Below are 13,110 nucleotides of genomic sequence, written 5' to 3'. Positions count from 1 at the left end.
CTGTGTTTCTCCAGTAGCTTGTGTGTTTCTCTTGCTGTCAGTGCTGATTATCTTTCCAGTAGAAGATTCTTCATTCACTATGTGTTTCCTTCACGCATGTCCAAGGCTATGCTCCATATTTGATATTCTTTGCAGATTAATTCTGAAACAACAGGTTTCTTTTTCTCCCATCGAGCTGCTTGACCTCTCTCCTGTCTTCATTACACCACCCTCTCTCTCTCTCTCTCTCTGCTCATCTTCACTTTAACACCAGCATGGTCACTCTGTGCAAAAGGCATCAATTATGCTTCATAATGCACGTTGGATTACTCCACTGATCATTTTTCTATGCGTTTATAAGGAGAGAAGAATTACGCACAAGGTTTAGTTTCTAAATGCTTCTGATTTGACCGTGGCACGCCCAGATCGGCTCCTTGGATGAACAAAAGATGGAACAAAGGGTGACGCGTAATGCTGCTGCGTCTTATTAGGATGGTCCAGTGAAAATAGGCTCTGATCTATTAATGAGAGGCTTATTTTGAAATGTCCTATCTATGGCCAATGACCTTGTTTCAAAGATGACTCTTCGGACTCGCATGCTGAGAGTGTGCGCATTTGTGTGTCTGAGCGCGTGTCTACTAGACGGAGAGGGGGGGGGCAGCGAGAGGCGGGCACGCCCAAACCCTGGTGTTGAATGACGCCCGTCTGTTGCTTCTTGTGTACATCTGTGCGTCCTGCGATTGGCGGAGGATAGTGAAAGGTACCCAGCGCTGGCGCGCCGTGGGCGGGTGACAGGCCTGTTTATAAACCCAGATCTCTCCCTGTGGGCGGGAACAGCAACAGTAGAGAGTGAAAGTGAAGCGCAAGGAGTGAGGGAGACGAGACTGTGGCGGCGGCTGTGGTTGACCGGGGCTCGCAGAGGGGGCGAGGCGGCCGCCCCTGTATGCGTCTTCAACCGCGCATGGACGACCACCTCAGCCTCCTTCAATCACCGCCGCCGAGCACGACCAAAACCCGGGGCGACAATCTGGTGAACCACGGATACACCGAGACAGAGGCCGACGTGATGACGGTGGTGGCGTGTGACAACATGCTGGAAGAGTCGGCGGCTCTCCCGGGCCACCTCTCTCTGGACCGATATGAACCGGATCACGAATGCTGCGAGAGGGTGGTCATCAACATCTCCGGGCTGCGCTTCGAGACGCAGCTCAAAACCCTCTCCCAGTTTCCAGAGACGCTTCTGGGTGACCCCAAGAAGAGGATGAGGTACTTTGATCCCCTCAGGAACGAGTACTTTTTCGACAGGAACCGACCAAGCTTTGACGCCATCCTCTATTACTATCAGTCAGGAGGGCGCATCAGAAGACCCGTAAATGTCCCCATTGACATTTTCTCAGAGGAGATCCGCTTCTATGAGCTGGGTGAGGAGGCTATGGAGAAGTTCAGAGAGGATGAGGGCTTCATAAAGGAGGAGGAGCGGCCCCTGCCAGAGAATGAGTTTCAGAGACAGGTGTGGCTGCTTTTTGAGTACCCGGAGAGCTCGGGTCCCGCGCGGGGCATCGCGATAGTGTCTGTGCTGGTCATTCTCATCTCCATTGTCATCTTCTGCTTAGAGACACTGCCTGAGTTCAGGGACGAGAACAGGGACCCCATAACCACTGCGCCTGTGATAAATGGCACGCTCCCGTATTTCATCACCCCCTTCTCAGACCCGTTCTTTGTGGTGGAGACTTTATGCATCATCTGGTTTTCCTTTGAGCTTCTCGTGCGTTTTTTCGCGTGCCCGAGCAAAGCCACGTTTTCCAAAAACATCATGAACATTATTGACATTGTGGCCATCATCCCTTACTTCATCACGCTGGGCACAGAGCTGGCAGAGAGGCAGGGGAACGGACAGCAGGCTATGTCATTGGCCATCCTGCGCGTAATTCGGCTGGTTAGGGTGTTTCGTATTTTTAAACTTTCACGCCACTCAAAGGGGCTGCAGATTTTAGGACAGACTCTGAAGGCCAGCATGCGTGAGCTGGGCCTGCTTATTTTCTTTTTGTTCATCGGTGTCATCCTCTTCTCCAGCGCTGTCTATTTTGCTGAAGCAGACGACCCAGATTCGGGTTTCAACAGCATCCCGGATGCATTCTGGTGGGCTGTGGTTACCATGACAACAGTAGGCTACGGGGACATGCACCCCGTGACAATCGGGGGGAAGATTGTGGGGTCTCTGTGCGCCATCGCTGGCGTGCTGACCATCGCTTTACCCGTACCTGTCATCGTCTCCAACTTTAACTATTTCTACCACCGAGAGACAGAGGGCGAGGAGCAGGCTCAGTACCTGCACGTGGGCAGCTGTCAGCCCCTCGCAGACACAGAGGAGTTGAGGAAAACTCGCTCCTCTTCCTCCCTGAGTAAGAGCGAGTACATGGTGATAGAGGAGCACGGAATCAACAGCGCGTTCAAGCAGCAGCCTAACTTCCCCACCACGGCGAACACGCACAACACGCAGCAAAACAACTCCCCGAACTGTGTGAACATAAACAAAAAGATCTTCACAGACGTGTAGCCCAGAAACAGTCATGACCATGAACACAGGAAGAGGTGATGCGTCCACGCACGGGTGTTGCGCACGAGCGTGTGGAAGCAGCAGATGAAGAAAGAGAGCAATCCCTGTGTTGTCAGATCAGAGATGCTGCTCCATTCAAAGAAAAAGGGATTTTTCATTTCAGTATCATTCTGTGTGGTTCCATTCGCGCTTGGAGAGACAGAGAGAGAGAGACAGAGAGAGAGAGAGAGAGAGGCAATCGACCTGTTGTGTACTGTGCAATAGCCGAAACATGAGCACAACAGGTAGAAATAAAAGCTTTATAACTGTGAAAGTAGAGTAGGCTACATATGTAAGGACGCTCACATTGTATTAACATGAATCGTGATCCGTCAGTCATAAGCTGTGTATAATATTCAGAATCATTTTAATAGCCTGTGTGTGTGTGTCTGCAAACACAGTTCTGCATATTATTCAATTAGACCGTTCTGTGCTCTGCCTTTACTGTGCGTTAAAGTCAAAATGCTTGTTTTTGCAAAAAATAATCCCCCGTAATTCCTTTCCTCCTGCGCTTTCAAACGGCAGCAAGAGCCAGCCGACCGTCAGCGTCTCATTATCGGTGCGAGACGCACGTTAAAGGAGGAGAAGCGCGGCGCTCTTTCACGCGATCAAAGATGGCGCGTGCCTCCCTTTGGATGCCTCAAATATAGCCCGCTGTGATGCAGTCTCCATGGTGACGGTCGTTTCCTCGGTAACCCCGGTCACCGTTACCATGGCATCCTTGTTTCCACAGTAACCCCCCAGATGGCTTGGAAGCTGTTTTGAAGTTTCTTATCTTAAAAACAAATCTTCAGGCTGCCGCGTGCGTAAAATACCCGCTGACTCCAGCATGGACGCCAGTCAGTCTGACGTGTGGTTATAACACAACAATGTATGCCCCTTAGAAATCAAACAAGCCATATTTAATCCGGAAGGGGTGAACGGAGAGAAGAGAGAAATTATGAATGGACTGGGAGCACGTTGTGTCTGGCTGTCTGGAGTGCACTACTGCGGGCGGCCGGAAGAGGTCGCCGTTCTCCCACTGATGAAACGGGTGAGTACAGAGTACTACCTCTTTCTGTGTGAATGGTCTCTTTCCATTTAACTATTGGTGTTATCGTCTGCAGATTTACACAGGTGTTTTATAGACTTGACGATTCAGGTCAATCTCGAGAGTGACCCTCAGGAGAATAAATGGGGAAGGCTTCAAATGCACGCTCATTTGAATTTGGTACAGCTTTTTATAGTAAAGATCAGAAATAAGCCTGTTTTTGTTCAAGTTTTGTCGAAATTTCTCTCATCCTTAATAAAGCAGTGATGCCTTACTAGTTAGAGGACACATTGTTCATGTTTAGACCTCCCACAGCCAGAGTGAATGACCTTTCCTGATTGCCATAAATGTTGTGATGCTCCTGCTGTGTGCCCAGGTTGTCTTTAACCTTCAGCTGACTTTGTAAAATAAATAAGGGCATCAACAGCATTCCCACCCAGCTTATCTCAGTGCTGCCTCCTAGTGGCCACCATCTAGTGTATGTATACATAAAGTGCTTAACAAATTTGTTAGACCACCACCCAAAGTAAGGTTTATGCCACAGCTGCCCTAAATTAATAGCATTGGTAATTACCAAAATCATTTTTATGTTTCTGCAATGGGTCATACACCAATATGTAGAAGCTCTTTAACTGAAATGATATTTTTAATGCTAAAATATAATTATTATTGTTATCCATGAATTTTCAAATTTACTTATTTACAAAAAACTGAAAAAATAGTAAAGCACATTATTATTTCTTGATTAATATGGCAAATTATAGTTATTTACTTGCATTCCTGAAGAGAAAAAATAGTTTTAGTGGTTGAATGTTATGCTTGATTATTTCTGACTTCACAGAGAAGCCCAGTGAGCTGGTGCAAATTTGGGTATAAAAAGATGAATTCAGTTTGAAATTCCTCATTCCTGTTCAAAATGGTAAAACGTGGAGAGCTCACTGAAAATGAAGAGTCCACATTAAAGCACTTCATGATGCTGGATGGTCTCTGAGACAAATATGACAGGCGGTCTAATACATTTGTTAAGCACTGTATATCTATCTATCTATATATATATTTAAATATCTCTATATGTATACATATATGTGTGTGTGTGTATATATATATATATATATATATATATGTATGTGTGTGTGTGTGTGTGCGTAACTCATGGTTCAGAAGTGTCTTGCAGCACAAATATCAGAAGTATGGTCAAATAATCTTCACAGTGATTACTGTGTAATAGGTAACATCAGAACCCAAATAGTTTCTTCTGACTCTTTGACCAAAAGGCACAATGCCCAAGGGCATACTGGGAAAACTCAGCCCAAGCATTTTTGGCAATGGCAGTGCATACTCAATGCTTTTGGCTAAATTTACCAGTATTGTTAACAAATACTGTAGGTAAATTAAGTAAATGTACCCACTAAAATAAAGTTATCTTTCTAACTAAAATTATTTTACTATAATTTTAAAAAATTGATGGGATATGATTTACCACCCACAAAAAAATGTATTTTATAGTGTTGAGGATGTAAGCTTTTCAAGTTTGGGATGGTTCATCTCACTCTCCACCCGTTTCCTGTGCGATGGTGGTTTGGGAGATTTTCAGTCAATCAAGACTAAACATTGTGCTAATAATGACAGAAAGGCTAAAGGCATCAATTGGTGCACCTGTAAGTGCAAACACTCCAGAGACTACTCCAAATAATGCGATAACTGGGTCTGGTTGTATCTCCTTATTAAAAAATGAAGCTCAGCGTTAGTTCATGCAGGATACGATAGTCATACGCCAAGCCGTGATCAGCTGACGGCCAGCCTATCCCAGTTATAGCCTCCCAGCTCCCACAGCCAATCACAGCTCTTTCTCTGAACACAGCGACGTGTTTAGATATAGCGTACTTCTCACTAATCCCTGCTTGCATTAATGCTGATGAACCACACTGCTGCTGCTGCTGGCAAAGCTAAATCTCCTCCACCCCAGCCTCCTCCTTTATAACATAAAGCTCTCTATTCAGATTCATGCTTCTATGTATGAATTCCTTTTGAACTAACTTTACTGTATTCAGTTCTCATTGCCACAAATGTCTTTATCCATATGGGGGTTTCTAGCTTTGCTCTCCCTGGAAAGTCAAAGCATGCTGCTTGACTAACCCAGGGAGCATCATTTGAGCAGAGCCTTCTCCACCAAGTAAAACTGTCTATCTATTTTGCTATAAAATGGTCAAATGTATGACAAGAGTGTTCCTGACCAGTAGAGAATGCTTCAAAGATGGCCGACCAAAATGGAACAAATTGTAGAAACTAGCTTCATCAGGATGGCAGTGGGAGCAGGTCTTATCTAATCCTGGGAACATCTTAAATAAACAGGTGGATTTTACCCAGTTTGCGACCTTCTTATGTTAATGTTTTCCAAAGACTGCTGAAAACAGTGATCCGGGCCTGGGGTTTTAATTGCAGAAACAGTATTTCACACTACATTCTGAAAGAAAATAGCTTGTTTTCAACTCAGTTTGTGAATTCAGGTCTTTAGGTCCACTGAGCTTTCTTTTAGCAACACAAGTCTCTCCTTTTCCTTTGTTCCTGTGCCATTTTCTTTGAAACGTCTGCACTGCTCTCCCTGCAGATTTATGTCTGGATTTATGTTCAGTGTCCTCCCAGACTGTGATTACTCTAACTGAAGAAGACACAAGGGTGAAAGGGTGATAAAATTTTTAAAAAGACCATGTGAAGAGATGAGGCAGAGGATCTATCAAACATGTTCAGTGCTGCTGCGCTCGCACATGTATGTTGACGTACTCTTACACTATGTTTACCTCTTCCGCCATGGTTGAGTGATAATCAGGGCAGTCTCATTAGCTGGTTTTACCCTACAGGCAGAGCGGGACGTCCCACAGAGTGACCTCTGCATTGATTATTCCTTTCCATTTTGACCCCTAACCTTGACTTCATATTTTTTTCAGTGATAGCTGGGTATTTGACATCATTTTAACGGGACACTTATTCCTGAGGTCACATTAAAGCTCCGGTGGGGAATAACGCTGCTCAATTGATCAGCATGCAAGATATAGTGGGGAGAAGGCGGCAGCCCTTTTATTCTTCATTAACTAGGTTGGTCAGCCTCATGGGTGGGATGAATTATTACAAATGCAGAAAAAAAGCAGGCATAATGTAGTACTATGCCTTGCATGCTAATCTTTTCAATTATTGGCCTTTCTGCCTCTGCTAATGTGCGTCTCTGCAGCTCACTCCAGTTTACTTTTGTTCCTGTCAGGCTCTAATTACCTCTCCTTATCATCTTTCTTTAACTTCAACACAGTGTGGACATTTAGTTGAGGCTTTAAGACAGGACAAATTGTCATGGGGGGACAAAATCACAGGAAAGTCTTCTTAATCTAAGAGTAACCTCCTTTCTCTCTGAGTTAACATTGTTTACACTTTGATTTTTGGATAATAGTAATGAGACAGCAGGGAGAGAGGGTGCAGCCTTGCATTGTTAATAAAACCACTGAGCTGAATCACCCTTTCCTTCTCTTTTTTCTTTTCTCAGGCATAAGTTGTTCCAATTTTGTGCGCAGACCTCCTGGAACACCTGATGACCCTAATTCGACTGCCTCCCATTTAGGTAAATGGGCATTTTAATGAAACAGAAGAGTAAATATGACAAGGTTGAACTTTAAATTAACATTCAATGATAATTACTTAAAAAGCCTTCCTTATTTCAAAGCTGTATAGATTACCCATTAACCTGTAGTGACCCTGTTTTCTCCTCTCTAGGGAGGCATTGACTCTGGTCTTCCTGTTGGGCCTGTCGGGCTGAAGTAAAGAGTAGAGACAGAACTCCTTCTGGATCAGCTTCTTTTTCCCCTCTACTGTCAAGTTTCCTCAAGCAGGACTTCTAACAAGTGGTGCCAAGCAGGTCACCCCCTCCAGTGGATCGCCACCCAATCTAAAATGCAAGGAAAAAAGTGCAGTATTATACTGTTTGATTTTCCACGTACAGTTTTGTAGCTCCGTGTGATTCATGCAGAGAAAGAACTCACCTGGAGTTGTGTTACAACTCTGCATTCTGCTTTCTATATAAAAAAATCTAAAGGACAGTTTCAGGAACAGCCAGCAATCTTGCAAAGCACATTTCCCCTACTGGACTTTCATGGATTTATATGGCTTGCATTTCCAGGTAATGAATTCTCTACGGACAACAACAGACAGCTTTTACTGCAAGTCAAAAGAAACAAAAAAGCTGAGGCCAACGCAATTTACTGAGATGAAACTGTGACAAAAATCAAAGACTGTTAGCCATATGCCTTTCTTAGCTCTGTGTGCTCTGTGTTGCAAATATGTGAAGCACACATATGTGTGCTGGTTGCAGCTGTTCCCCCAACCAAGAACAATTACAAAGGCATGCACACACACACAAACACACATGCACACATGCATACACATGTCTGTGAACGGCTGTCTTTTATCCCAGAGTGCACTGGTGTTTTTTTGGAGCAGGGTATTTTTTAGGGGATGGCTGTGTATACCAGTATTTGTTCTGTGTAATTCTGTGCTGTCTCTAACATGGCCCATAAACAGATCATCAGCTGTACTGTATTTTTTGAGCTTCAGCCTCTTACTCATCTCTGTCTGGAGAAAAGTCTTCAACCAATCAGTGACCTTGTCATGTTTCTGTAAAGTGCATATATATCATGTCAAACATGGCTAGAGGCATCCTATTTCATTCACTAGTATGCAAAGTTCTTGAATGAGCAAACTTTTTAACTTTTAACACACTTTCAATGTGTTAAAAGTGGTAAAATAGGAGGGGAAAGTGATGAAAAGGGGTTAAAATGTGGAAAATGGGTAAAAAGAGGCAAAAAAGGACTAAAGGGTGTGCAAAATTGTTTAAAGTGGTAGACAAAAGTTGCACAATAGATGGAAAAGGGGTTAAAATGCCTTAAGAGTGGCAAAAATAGGAGGGAAAAGTGATGAAAAGGGGTTAAAATGTGGAAAATGGATAAAAAAGGGGCAAAAAAGACCAAAGAGTGCAAAATTGATTGAAGTGGTAGACAATAGTTGCAAAATAGGTGGAAAAGGGGTTAAAATGTGTCATAAGTGGCACAAATGGGGCACAGGTGGCCTAGTGGTTTAATGCCTGCCCCATGTATGCGGATGGCCTGGGTTCGAATCCGGCCTGGGGCCCCCCGCCGCCCATCTCTCCCCCCCTCCTGTCCCTGTTTCCAACTCTATCCACTCTCCTCATCTCTCAAATAAAGGCACAAAAATTCTCAAAATAAATCTTTTAAAAAAATGGCACAAATATACAATTTTTACATCAGAACAGTTTGACACACTTTTCAGCGCCAGAATGAAGTCACTGTTAGCCATGATGCTAGCACCAATGCCACTGATCCAACACACATGCATTGATATCATCAACATATTACAACTGTGGAGGGCCCAGCCAAATCTATGAGCAGGCCTGGTACCAGATAGGACAGGGCGACCTCTCTGTAACTGGGTGACTAGGCCAGTGCTTCATGGGAAAATACTGCCTGTTCTCATCAAACAGCAAACAGAAGGCTAATAAAAGACACTACAAATAAAACATCTACAGAGAAAGGAAACTTAATTTGTCCTGGGAAAGAGATGGTGATTCCTGATTTTAGGAGAACATTTGGCTGCTGTTGGACTTTAAAGAGAACTGAGCTGTGTGCAGAGAGGAAAACTGCGTATCATCCCCGTGCAGAGGAGGTAAATATTAACATTCTAGCCGAGCCTTACAGCCATCACACTGTCATCCTGTGTATGAGCAAGTGTGCTTTATTGCTTTACCGAGCCCACCAGCTCACTAATAACTCTGCCATCTCTCCAGGCTATTGTGTGTTCACGAGTATTAAGCCGCCTTCCTGTAAGGCATAATAGAAATAAGGTGATAGATCCAGACTAAATACTCCTACTGTTTATCAGCAAAGCCTCATCTTCTCTTCATCTCCTCAGTTTCTGTCTCTTTGTATGGCTTATGAGATGGCTCGAAGATCACTAAAATACCTATGACATCATCAAATCTCACCGCCAGCCGTGGTGCTACAGCAAAAATCTCCATAGCAACAAGGGAGGGTTGTTGTTTGTATGAGGAACAGATTCAGCCCTCTGCAGGTTGACTGAAGAGAGCACAGCTCAAGTTGTGCTGGTATCAACTGTTGCAGCGTCTGTGCATGGCAGGGTTGGAAGTGTGTCCTTTAGTGTTTGGGGGTATTGGAAATGTGTGTGTGAGTGTCTGGCAGAATCTCCGTGTATTTTCCCAACAGGGAGACTGGCTGCCATGTAGGGAGTCCAGTTGGACAGCACGTCTCAGAGGAGTCAGGACAATGCCAGTACAACCCATTCACCAGCTAATATCAGCTCATAGGTGCACAAAAACAACGAGGATTACAAGGTGAAATGCCAGAAACAGCTAATTATGATAACAAATCATCTCCAGAAAAAAGGACTGAATTTGAATGACTCTAATGTAGCTTATGTGTTTTGGGGTTTTATTTCCCACATTGTCATTAACTAATAGTTCTTATTATGTCAATCTTGCATTAAAAAGAGTGAAATTAGTTTATTAGCTCTGTTTTTTTCTTTATTATTCTGTAGATATATAATTTTCTTCAACTGATGAACCATGAACTATATTCTCTTTAAGCTTTATTTCCAGGAAATTGTTCATCTTTAGACAGTCACATTTTTAAAACTCTAAGGCAGTGGTTCTTATTTCTACAAAATTTTGAGGTTTTTCATGGTTTTATTTTGTACATTTACATATTTTTACATCTTGATGTGTACAATGAGGGGTGGGGGTGGCTGAAATTTCTTTTTTCTTTTAAAGGGAGCCTGGCAGACAAAGTTTGGGAATAAGATTGTCTTCTAGGATTTCCTTTATTTTGCTGCATTCATTTTGCTCTCTACCTTTAGAAGCCTTCCAGGGCCGGCTGCTGAGAAGCATCCCCACAGTATGATGCTGCCACCACCATGTTTCACAATGGGGATGGTGTGTTTTTGGTGATGTGCAGCATTTGGTGTCTTGTCTGAAGGCCTAATAGCACCATTTTGGGCTCATCAGACCAAATAACTTTCTTCCACTTGACCATGGAATCTCCCATGTGCCTTTTGATCAAGATTTAATGAGTTTTCATGAACAGTGGCTTTCTCTTTGCCTCTCTCACATAGAGCTTTGACAGGTTCTCCCAGCTGCTGAAGCTTGTATCTCCTTCAGAGAAGTCATAGGTGTCTTGGTGGCCTCTCTCAATAGTCTCCTTGTACGGTCAGTTTGTGAGGACGGCCTGATCTAGACAGACTTGCACATGTGCCATATTGCTTCCTTTTCTTGATGCTGGATTAAACTGAGCTTTGGGAGATGTTTAGGGCCTTCAAATTTTTGTTGTGTCTTTCCCCTGACTTATTACTTTTTCTCTGAGTTTCTTGAAGTGTTCTTTTGTCTTCATGGTGTAATGGTAGCCAGGAATACTAATTAACCAGTGACTGGACCTAACATGTAAATGTTGTTTTCTAAGGATCTTGAGAAATCAACTTTTTTTTTTTTTTTACAGAATAAGGGATATTAATGAGTCAACAGCTGGAGAAAATCACCTAATTTTACTCATTTTCATTATAAGCACATTAAATTATATTGTTGCCCATTTAGGGCCTCCATACGTCATAGAGTTTTAATAATAAGTCTTTCTTCAGGCACACATTTGTGACTGACTGAAATCAGCTGGCAAAAGGATGAAAACATGTGGATCTTCATGCATGTTGATCCCTTTTCCTGCATGGTGATTTTTATTTCAGTGCTTTTTCCTGATTCTCTAGCAGAGCCACACCATGTGCAGCTGGGAAGGACGGTTGCTAAGGATGCTGTTGCCAATGCTTCCACTCAAATCAGATTAAATCCAGATGCCGGTTGGCTCATCAGTTCCAGTTTGCAGCCACAAGCCCAGGAGACGAGGTGGGACGCCCTTTTTCAGGCATATGTTATGTGTACAACGCACGAAACAAAACTACTGTCATTTTCAAACACACACTCTTTGATACAGATAAACATTCAAGCTCAGATGTCGAGTCACATTTGAGCGTTTCTGTCAGCTGTTGGAAGGGTGGATCTGCTGCTAGTCATCTCGGTTTTTGCTGTCAAAACAAACAGAGCGATGGTGGAGAGAGAGAGAGAGATCGTGTGAAATGGAGAGAGAGACAGAGAGGGGGGCCGCTGTACTCTAATAGATGACTCATCACTCTGTCACAGTGACCTTTATCTGCTGCCCTCTCCACCTCCTTTGTTCCATCCATCGCCTTCATTTTCATTTTCTGCACACCTCTTACTCCACTTCCTGCTGACTGCATTCATGAAGCTCTCCTCACATCCCCTCTCTCTCCTCAGTCACACATTTCTGACATCAGATCAACCCTCTCATCCCCTCTGAATAAGCATTAGCCTCTTCGTAGAGATGACATCTCTGCGTCTATAGCAGACATATCGAGCCATGCTTTCTTTACTCATGCATTATAGATGTCATTAATATGCTGCAAAGTTTCCTCTCTAACCAAAGCCACACCTTTATGTGCCAGAGTTAGGTCATTGATTTTTCCTTGTTTTCCGAGGCTGGGAAAACAACAGAAAGTGAAACCACATCTAGAATCAATAGCAGAGTACTCTACTCTTAGGGTAAGGACATATCTCATCATGAAGCAGTGACCATCATCAGCCAGGCTGCTCTCAACAGGCAGGTAAAGATCTTCCAAGGTCATCCTCTAAATATAGTGGGGCCACACAGGGGGAGATGCAGGGAGGGGGAGGAGAAAATGATGGGGGGACAAAAGGGTCAAAATATACTAATATTATAAGTAAGCTAAGGCTGGCTGTGCACATCCAGAGGTGCTGTTTTCTTCACTGACCTGTGCTCCCAGTTCCTCCTTATTTCAGTGATTTCCTTTATTTTGCATTTTAAAAAAAAGAGCCACGTCTCACATAAACGTCTCACCAGGATATAATTAAAGAATTCATCATTAAAAAAAGAAGGAGGCATGTTTTGGAGTTCTATTTCTGTCTTCACATGCCAAAATTAACTCAAAAGATTTTTTCTTGAACTGACAGTTTAGAGGCAAAGAAAAGCATACATCATCACTGGTGCACTTTTGTGCACATGCATTTATTTTTGTGCGTCTACTTCACCTTCTGTATACAGTTTCTCGTCTTGGAGCCGTATAGAGACATAGGTGAATATGACTTTGTGAGTGTTCTCCAGCACGTGTTCTGGGGGTGTGCGTGCACATGCAGTACAGTGCTTAGGACATTTGTGCGTGTGCTAGCTTGTAAGTAAGTGAGTGATCACCTGCTGCAGCACCAGCAGAGGTCATCCTTGAAAAAAAAAGCTCCTCCCCTGCAGTCTGCTGTCATAAGTTGGATCAAAACTCTCTCCTCTATTTTTCACTCTCTCCTCCACCTCCTCTCTCTCTCTCTTTCTTCCACATGTTCTACTGCATAAAAAAGGGTGGA

General features: G+C 43.6%; 2 protein-coding genes across 2 annotated transcripts in view; one reads left to right on the top strand and one right to left on the bottom strand.

The window, feature by feature from the left end:
• The window catches only part of ngfa (nerve growth factor a (beta polypeptide)), a 179,522-nt gene that overhangs the window by 138,953 nt on the left and 27,459 nt on the right, over positions 1 to 13,110 (bottom strand). The window lies entirely within an intron of this gene.
• Positions 824 to 8,152, top strand: LOC121518080 (potassium voltage-gated channel subfamily A member 3). The gene is made up of 3 exons (XM_041800282.1): positions 824 to 3,608; positions 7,138 to 7,212; positions 7,365 to 8,152. Exon 1 carries the CDS (start codon positions 923 to 925, stop codon positions 2,534 to 2,536), a length of 1,614 nt encoding a protein of 537 aa, XP_041656216.1. The 5' UTR covers positions 824 to 922; the 3' UTR covers positions 2,537 to 3,608; positions 7,138 to 7,212; positions 7,365 to 8,152.

Source organism: Cheilinus undulatus, linkage group 11 (genome assembly GCF_018320785.1).
Source record: "Cheilinus undulatus linkage group 11, ASM1832078v1, whole genome shotgun sequence".
Lineage (NCBI taxonomy): Eukaryota > Metazoa > Chordata > Actinopteri > Labriformes > Labridae > Cheilinus > Cheilinus undulatus.
The sequence above is the reverse complement of the archived record's forward strand: the minus strand, read 5'-3'. Positions and strand labels throughout refer to the sequence as shown.

What these genes read in the sequence shown, in the direction of transcription:
- LOC121518080 (XM_041800282.1), top strand. Translation starts at nt 923, where the DNA reads ATGCGTCTTCAACCGCGCATGGACGACCACCTCAGCCTCCTTCAATCA.